The sequence below is a fragment of the Octopus bimaculoides genome, chromosome 20 (genome assembly GCF_001194135.2).
Source record: "Octopus bimaculoides isolate UCB-OBI-ISO-001 chromosome 20, ASM119413v2, whole genome shotgun sequence".
NCBI classification, from domain to species: domain Eukaryota; kingdom Metazoa; phylum Mollusca; class Cephalopoda; order Octopoda; family Octopodidae; genus Octopus; species Octopus bimaculoides.
In genome coordinates, this window is record NC_069000.1 from 16170854 (window position 1) to 16180737 (window position 9884).

General features: G+C 36.8%; 1 protein-coding gene across 5 annotated transcripts in view; it reads left to right on the plus strand.

Annotated features, from left to right (window-relative positions):
- Positions 1 to 7740, plus strand: part of LOC128250267 (uncharacterized) — an 80442-nt gene extending 72702 nt beyond the window's left edge. For all 5 annotated transcript variants that reach the window (XM_052975005.1, XM_052975006.1, XM_052975009.1 and 2 more), the window contains 3 exons: positions 452 to 776; positions 5714 to 5756; positions 7659 to 7740. In XM_052975005.1, the coding sequence (XP_052830965.1) occupies positions 452 to 776; positions 5714 to 5738 (350 nt within the window). In that variant the 3' untranslated portion in view covers positions 5739 to 5756; positions 7659 to 7740. The remainder of the gene's footprint in view (positions 1 to 451; positions 777 to 5713; positions 5757 to 7658) is intronic.
- The last annotated feature ends 2144 nt before the right edge of the window (positions 7741 to 9884 follow it).

Consider the following 9884-nt stretch of genomic DNA (forward strand, 5'->3'; position numbering starts at 1 on the left):
ACTGTGTATCAAAGGAATATTTCCGACAATTGATTATTTTTATTGCAAGACTCTTCAATTTAGTTTGGAAAGTGTAACAATTAAAAAGTGTGCTTACGTGTACATCAAATATTTGCTGAAATGTATAGTTTTTGCTGAAGTGTATATTTGTGTGTGTATGTTTGTTTTTGCGTATGTGTCTGTACACATGAGTGTGCGCATGTGTGTGCGTGTGCGTGTGCGTGCGTGTGAGTGCGTGTGCGTGTGTATGTTTGTGCGTATGTGTGTGTGAGTGTGTATGAGCATGTAACTTAGAAGCAGTAGTTCACAAGGCCCATCATGAAGAATATTTTGAACGTGTGGACCTTTTAGTTTAGTAAAGAAATTGCGTTTCATATTAGTGAAATCCCTAATATGCTTAGTAATATGCAAAACCAATTATTCTAACTTTTTTAACGTATTTTCTTTTCAGCCATATCTACCCCTCGGACAATCACAATTTACAACCGAACGAGGGAATATAACATGTTATATACAGTCTTCAGATGTGTAGTATTTGTCGTCCCGCCTAGTCCTCAAAATTTAACGATAATATGGACATTGTTCGGTCCTAATATAAACAATGTAACAAAATATGATTACCCAGTAGTTCCTGCTCCGAAGACATGTTTTTCTCGGGTAACATCAATTTATTCTTACTCTGAGGATACCAATGACCAATATTTAAGAACCATCGCATGTCAGACACCTTATGGTTTAGTTGATTCAAAAGTGAGCAAAGTAATGTTTACTCAGAGGTAAATTAATTTTCTAATTGTTACCTTAGTGTTTTCGTGTTTTTCTTGTAGCAGTGCTTATTTAGCCTTAGGTCAGCCCAGATCTAACAGGCAGATGATCTAGGGTATTCTAGCCGTGAAAATCCCATCTGTTTTGTTTTTTTCCTTTCAGGAAGACTATACGACTATAATATCCAACGTATACAACTTAGTGTTAAGTCAGATTTTGTGACGTATTGAAGATTTGGTTACTATTTCTAACTGGTCAAAATGCCACATAGATGTTTTCTTGTTTATATATGTCGATCACTAGTTTAAGATTTCACTGTTTACAGTTACTCTATGCTATTGTAGGTACTCATCCTTTTGATACCTTTCTTTTGTGTAATCATATCTGTGTGTGTGTGTGTGTGTGTGTGTGTGTGTGTGTGCGTATGAGTAGTCATTTAAATATCTATACCTGTGTGTCTTTGCATACACGCTTGGTTTATGCATTTATACGTGTGTGGGTGATATGCATATGTATACGTGTATATGCACATGCTTTGATGTTGGATGGTGCGTGTATTCGTATGTGCGAGATGGTAACATAAATGCACATTATTAATAACAAGTTGGTTGGCTATCGTTTAAAATTTTAAGGACTGGTTCAATCCATATTTCCATGTTAATTAAAATTGAAAGGAATTTGTAAGCATCTTAAACAGTTTATCAAAAATGGGTTGAGCGAAATATGGTCTTGAATAATTGGGCGGTGGTAATTAATATATTACCGACTGACTGTTGACCTTGCCATAAGAACCCTCTGAGTAGATTGAAACCAATGCCCCTTCTTTCTCGTCAGAGGAACAGGTTTCTCTGTTCAATAGATGCATCTGCTCATGACACCCATTTCAAGTGGAGTTGTGGAGTGGTGTGACTGATGATGCGAAAGTATGTGAAAATACTCTACAAAGGCTTTCAAATAAACAAGTCAGGCAGACGTGGACGTCGGTTCTGAAAGGTATCTTTGTGCAGCTGTTCTCCTTCACCCAGCTGTATTCTTGGGACAAGTGCTGATAGAAGTATAGGAATTTTTTTTTCCATCTTGAAAGTTGCCAGGCACTCACTCACCCTCCTGGCAATGAGGTTGGTGAAGCATCGAATGGATTAGAAAAATTTCATCTGACGATGAAATAGAAAATATCTATTTCTTTATTGCCTACAAGGGGCTAAACATAGAGGAGACAAACAAGGACAGACTAAGAGATTAGGTCGATTACATCGACCTCAGTGCGTAACTGGTACTTATTTAATCGACCCCGAAAGGATGAAAGACAAAGTCGACCTTGGCAGAATTTGAACTCAGAACGTAACGACAGACGAAATACCGCTAAGCATTTCGCCTGGCTGCCAGATCACCGCTCTTGGCATCTATAATACGATGCTGAATAGTACATTCTGCTTGACGCCAACGTTATAAATATGAGTGCCTTTATGCATCACGAATCCATAACCACAGTATTGTGTGTTCTTACGCAGCAACCAAATTAAGTTGGGGAATAAAAACTGCCTTTTGGTATTAACACTGCTTCTGTCGCTATCAATTAATTTTAATAGCCCTAGTGGCTACTTGCGACATTATTTCCTTAATAGACATTAATATCCTACTCATCGTTGACGGGAGATTCGGCTGATTATTTTGCTACTGGATCTCTGTCATTGAGCAAATCACATGACCTGGCAGTTCTAGTGACCGTAGCAGACGGTTCACGTCTGTCAAAGATATAAATACGAGTGCTTTCATGCAGCACCATTTCATATGAAGTAAAGAACGCAGTATTCTGTGTTCAATATGTCTTTATGGTCATTGTTGATCTTACCCTTTTACTCGATGTAAACCCCTTTCTGCTTTCATGTTTTCTTTTTACTTCGTCCATGCAGCAGTAAAAGGAAATTGTTAGTATCATCACCCTTGTTGCGCCGTCATCATTAGTCTTCTAACGCAATAATGGAGTTTCTTTGGAGTCATTCAACCTGTTCAAAATGTCAGCGAAGTTTTTATCAAAGTACATCTCCATACATCTTAAATAAATATACAATGGTATCTGATAATGTAGTTTTAGACATAAAGAAAACACTTCATGGTTATGGTTGAAATGCCTTTCGTGATTGGTTTACGCAATCGCAGCTGACCTAGACGTTACAAAATATAGATCAAGTTTGACGTGCAATTATATTTAAGTTATACAACATTTAACACAAAGCTTCAGAATTGAGTAGATTTTTGTTTATGCAAATTACGATTGTAATGTATATCGCTTTCATATATCAGCCCCTAAATAAATACTGCTGCCATATTTCATTTTCCACTCCTTGGTAGAGTTGTTAAAGTCCTGTATATTCTGATGGAAGCTTTCGGCTAGCTCTTCTGAGTACATCTTCATGTTCTCCTTGAAGTTATCAAGATGAATGTTAGGGACATCTTGCAAACGATTTTGTTTAAGTGCCTCACCAAAGTCTCAATCAAACTCGCTTAATTTTCTATCTTGTGAGTAAGCAGGAACCATGAATCACCGTCGCAAACTGTTTTCAAATTCTTGTTGAGTGTCTTGGGAGATTTCTTGTTTTATTTTATCTGGTCTAACAAAGGGTCTTCTTTATTTGTGTTCCAACAAAAGACACCTGCTTCGACCTTTGACGCAGAGAGCTTTAGAAAGAATTCTTGAATGTGCTTAAAGTCTGCAGACTCCTTATAAAGAGACGTTAGTAATCATTTCAGAAGACTAAATATCATGTGGAATGATGGGAACATCACCTTCCAGAGGGTCTACTAATTCTTCACGCTTACTGTTGTTCTTCACAAGTAATATGACCCGCTGTGTTTAGTACCGCCTTCGATAGTACGGCACGATGTTACTGAATCACAAAAGAAAGGACTAATAAATATGCTTCAGAAATCATTCATGAATGCCATTCTGAAATCTCCGATAACTTCTCAGCCAACCTCTACACCACATTGCTCGTGGACGTCGACTCCAACTCGATTGGAGGTTTCATAAACACGATCGTGGAGCTACTGCACAGTTTTCAGTGAATGAGCTAGGGAAAGATACAGACACATATCTTCATGGCGTAGCATGCCTTTGAGGCAGCTGCTTGAGCTGTTAATGAAGTAGTGCTGCTCGTTGAGTAAAGGCGATTCTCAAAGAGACAAGCCATATTTTGGCCGAAGCAGGGACTATCTTTCTAAATGAAAAACCTTGAAAAACCCAGGTGACATTTTTTCTACATTGTGACTAAACTTTCATCTAACCAGTGCAATTATTTGAGCTAAAACATCGAAATCTCAGAATTGGGCTTTACGCAACTAAGGTTTCTGATAAACTCGTGGAGTTGTTGGGGAATTTTGGTTGGGGTAGTATGACTTTTTCTCATTCAAATCTGAAATTGCAATCTATTTCTACAATGCCTTCTTGTTTTCCTTGCTGCTCTCTCCAGCACAGTGGGCACGAAAACGTCAGGGCGATATGACACCGATTCGATGGATGATGGAACCTCTATTTATATCACAATGGAAAAATTCCTGCCAAATGGTCTGTATGGAAGGATATAACTTGCAGAAGTAGCAATTGCTTGAGTAGTCAACAGGTTCCTGACAAATGCTTGGAATAACGAACTTCATGGTTCTTTTTTCCCTTCTATACAATCCTGCCAAGGAGTAAAATGGAATTGCCATTAACAAAAACTAAATTTATTTTACTCATCATTAATGTGCAAAATATTTCATATTTGATATATTTTTCTATAATACTGGAGATAAAAACATTTTAAATTAATTTTATATTATAATTTCCAGTATTGAAGTAGGCAAGAGTTTTACATCTTACCCTCGAGAGTTCTTTTGCATTACTTTCGGACGAGGTAAGAAATAAGAAGCCCAAATTTTTTCTTGATCCCCAAAATATGTCTTGCAAAGTCATATATTTTGGCTGATTCTACCTCAAAGTACTTTTTCACTTTGACTTGATTATATTAACCAAAGACAACAAAGTGCCCCTGCGGTATAATAGCAGCCGCTTGACCTCATTGATTTTAATTAAAGCTAGGCTTACACAACATTGGTAGACGGAACAAAACTGAAATTGTCAGCTTAAGATCTTTGCATTTACATTGCGACTTCCGTTTTTGTAAGTTATAGGAAAATATAGAAATTTCTTGAAAATCCTAAAAGATTCTGAAAAGTTCTTGAAATTTCTCGATAATTTGAGAAAATTCTCCATAAGCTTCCTGAAGTGTTCTGGAAAATAGATAAATTTCGAAATATCATTATTGAGAACACAAAAGCAAACTTTGAAGAAGATAACCATCTCCTATAAATGTTTAGGCAGAGGCAATAAAGAAATAACACTTACTGTCCTGAATAAACAAAATATAAAAGAAAAAATCCAGTAAACATTTTGTTACATAATGAAATTCACTTCTATAAACTGCTTCCATCACTCGTCATCATTCTATGCTGCCACCATTCTACAGACCTACTACCAACATTCATTCATACAAACTATCACCATCACTACCATGACCATCATCAATACCATTTCAACTCATTCACATACCACTACGTGAGGTAACCATGTAAATACGCCATTTAAACACCACGTTAAAGTGGAGTATTCATTGAAATTCTCTTCATTTACGTGAACGGCAAGTAAATCATCAAGCATATGTATTGTTGCCTCTCTATTGCAAGTAACTATGCAGTATATATTTTATACACAGCTTTGTTCAACAACACATTTTAGTGTCACTTTGCAATTAATTTTTGCTTTAAAGTTATTGAAAGTAATTCCACTTTTACATACACTACACATTCCACTTTGATTCGAATTATAAAACAATACATCCGCTTTAACATTCCAGTTTTTCATATTTGAAAGCAAAATTAAAGTCTTAAATGTTCCGTCTTTATATTGAAGGAGGAACCCAAAAGAAATGGAATGACTGCGACAAAGAAATTAGGTAAATAATTTTTCTCTTTTTTACATCTCGTTCCATAACATCCAAAACTTTTTTTTTATGAGGATGAAAGTAGATGACAGAAATAAAAGAGCGAAAAATGCTTTGCTTATGCTAGCAAGACTTCCCTCTTTGTGTCACCAATATTCTCCAAGTGAAAGGCAAAGCAATGTGTGTGTATGTACGTATGGCATATCAGGTAACTCTAGTACTGCTGGTAATATATAACCCATGGTATGTTATGTCTGTAACATTATTAAGTCTGTTTTGTAAGGAGGGTGATTTTTGTTGGTCGTCCTGCAGAACAAACAATAAAATCTGTCAAAGGGCGGATAGACTCAATAGCGTCAAAGACCATCGAATAGATGTGAGAGACTCTCTAGTCTTTGCATAGTCATCTCTCTGGGGAAAGAAAACTTTGATGTAACACAAGCGACTTCATTTGCGTCCAGTGATGTAGACTACACCATTCGAAAGCATAAAAGCCCCAAAGTAAATGTAAAATCAAGCTATCAAAAATAATCTCATATATAAGAAAAAAAAACTGCAATGCCCAAATATAATATGTCACACATATGAACTTATGTACAAATATCAATATTACAATGAAAATTACAATCAAAATATTAAATATGCTATGAAATATAACATTACTATAAAATAGGCGCAGGAGTGGATGTGTGGCAAGTAGCTTGCTTACCAACCACATGGTTCCGGGTTCAGTCCCAATGCGTGGTACCTTAAGCAAATGCCTTCTATTATAGCCTCGGGCCGAGCAAAGCCTTGTAAGTAGATTTGTTAGACGGAAACTGAAAAAAAGCCCGTCGTATATATATGTATATATGTGTGTGTGTGTGTGTGTGTGTGTGTGTGCGTGTATGTAGGTGTGTGTGTTTGTGTATCTCTGTCCCCCCCCACCATCGCTTGACAACTGATGTTGGTGTGTTTACGTCCACGTAACTTGGCGGTTCGGCAAAAGAGACCGTTAGAATAAGTCCTAGGGTCTATTTGTTCGACTAAAGGCGGTGCTCCAGCATGGCCGCAGTCAAATGACTGAAACAAATAAAAGAATTGGAAAATATAATAAAACATAAGAAAATAGCAGGAAAACAATAGATAAATATTAGCAAAATATAAAAATATATCCGAAAAAATATTACAAAACATGTCAAGCCGTTTTATATGATATGATTTATTTGTGGGATTAAAATAATCACATATGGAGGATAATGATGGATTCTATACGGTCTATACGAACGACAGAAGAGGCAGAAGATTCAAGATTCTATGACTCTTGTCTCCATATTTGGTATAGGTTTGAAGTGATATGTCTTTATCAATGCTATCTGAATGAAGCAGTGTGTTTATGTGAGGGAGAGAGGATGTAAGAGATTAAAGTTAAAGATTATACCAAGGTGCAAGTGAAAGTGACAGAATTGGAATAAGAGAAAGAGAAAGAGAAAGACAGAGAGAGAGAGAGAGAGAGAATGAGAGAGTGAGAGTGATAGAGTGAGAGAGTAAGAGTGTGTGAGAGAGAGAGGACAACTAGAGAATAAGCAAAGAAACAAAAAGAAAATTGAAGCGAAAAAAGTAAAATGGAAATTAGGAAGAAAGAAGAAGAAAAAAGAAAAGCGAGAGAACCATAAAGAAAGAAATGAGATAATAGTTTATATTTTCTTCTCATCCAATCACGCTCTTTCTATTTCCCTCTCGAAATACTTATAAAATGGTTCGCCATTTACCAAACGGTAGACATAGTTATCTGTAAAAAGACCAAATAATATGTTCCCTGAAGACCTTCTCATTCACTATATATTTACCCTTGCAACACCAGTTACAGAAATCCAAACAACTATAATGGTATGAACTATAATATAATACGTCGATAATTCTTTGCTTTTGCAGACTGCTGTTTGATGAACATCTTTCGCGCATATTCGAAATAAAGTCAACTTTTTCTGTAATAAATAAACATTTCCACTCTATAGTGTACTGAGTTCTTTGTTCAATAGTTATTATTTGTTGTTTTTTCAGTCTTAAGAACACTTGATTCTATGTATGTCATTGTTCGGTTTTATTTCAAGATTTATTGCCAATAGAAAAAGAGTCGGTTTCTAACCTAGATTCAAGGCTCCATCATTGGAACTTCAACATCAACAACAGGGTATTTTGTATGTATGTATGTATGTATGTATAGGTGCAGATTTGTATGATTTGCTTTATGTATGTATTCTCATGCATATAGTTGCATATCTAGACGTGCTCATATATATTTAAATGATAAACTTCTGGAAAGTTTTACAGATTTTTACAGTTCCAGTAAACCATGGTGGAAACGACGCATTGAAAGGGACATAATGCGGGCAAGGCAAGATCTAGGAAAATTTGAGCAATGGTTAAAAGAAAACTGGAAAAATGGGGAAAAGACCGACCGAGAAAAATTAGAGAAGAAATATGAAATACAGAAGGACGGGTTTGATGCAATAATAGAGCAATTAAAACAGAGGATCATGGCAAAAATACAGAAGATCAAAAGATTTGTGAACAGAAATAAGCAGTTCGAGGAGAACAGATTGTTCAACAATAACCCGAAGCAATTCTTCCGAACGTTAGAAGGAGACAATGGGGAAAATGTTGCTCCTGATGTAAATCAAGCCAAGGAGTTCTGAAGCAGATTATGGGGAAACAATGTGGTGCGTAAAAGGGATGCAATGAGGATAGGAACTATCAACATAGAATTACAAGGAGGAAAGAAATGAAGGAATAAGCACGAATGATGTGAGAGAACAAGTGAGTAAAGTGCCTAACTGGAAAACCCCCAGACCAGATAGCATTCCTGGCTTCTGAAGCGTACCACCGAAAGCCTGATCATTGCTGCACAAGACCAGGCTCTCGGTATCGATTCAGTGAAATATAACATCTATAAAACTTCTGACACCCAGAAATGCAGACTCTGTGGATAGAGTGTGGAAAATGTGACCCACTTGGTAAGTGGATGTGAGAGCCATACACAAAAAGAATGCAAGCGCCGCCACGATAAAGTGTGTGTGTATCTTCATTAGCTCTTATGCCGTAAATACCAATATGAAGTAACAGAGAACTGGTATGAGCATGTATGTACCAAGTAAAGTTATGCAGGAGGATGGAAAAGTAACGATACTCTGGGACTATGATTTTCAGACGGATCTTGTAATCGAACACCGTCGGCCGGATATTGTCACATTGAGTAAGAGAGACAAATACTGTCAGATCATTGATGTAGCCACACCAAATGACATGAACGTTGTGAGTAAAGAGGTTGAAAAAATCACCAATTACTCCGAATTGAAAGTGGAAATGGTCAGACTGTATAGAATGCGAGAGGGTAATGTAAAAGTGATACCACTGGTGATCGGAGCCTTGGGCTCAATCCCATTGAAACTTCAAGACTTCATAAGGCAACTGGAAATCCCATGCAAGATTGATGTCTTGCAAAGAGCAGCTTTATTGTGCACAGAGCACATCTTAAGGAAAGTATTATCCATCTGAGGTCCTTGATGTGACTTGACAGAAGACTGAAGATTCCGGTGCATTTTTACCTACACTGTGTTACGAAGGAATAATAATGATTATATTACATGAGCAAAACCTCAGATAAATCGAAAGAAAAAAATGACAAGATCAATACTTGGAGATGGTTAAGAAAAAGTGATATGAAAGGATGCACTGAAGCATTGATATGCATTCCCAGGAGCAAGATCTGGGAAATATTTACACCATGTTCCAAATAGATAAGGGTAGTGAATCGTCCCTTTGTAGGATGTGTGGCAGCAGAAACGAAACAATCTTACATATTGTGAGTGGGTGAGCTGGCCCAAAAGCACTACTAAAGGAGGCACGATAACGTGGTTAAGTTTGTCCACTGGAGGCTATGTGGAAAGTACGGCCTGAACAGAGCCCGGGAATGATACGAACAAAAACTAGGTGTTACCGAGAAGTGACATAAGATAGTGTGGGATTTTGCAATCCAGTGTGACTCCCTAGTCAAGGTTCGGAAACCAGATGTTGTTGTAGTAGATAAAGGGGAAAAAAGCAACCAAGGCCATAGATATTGAATGAAATTTATCTTTCTACTTGTTTTATATATATATA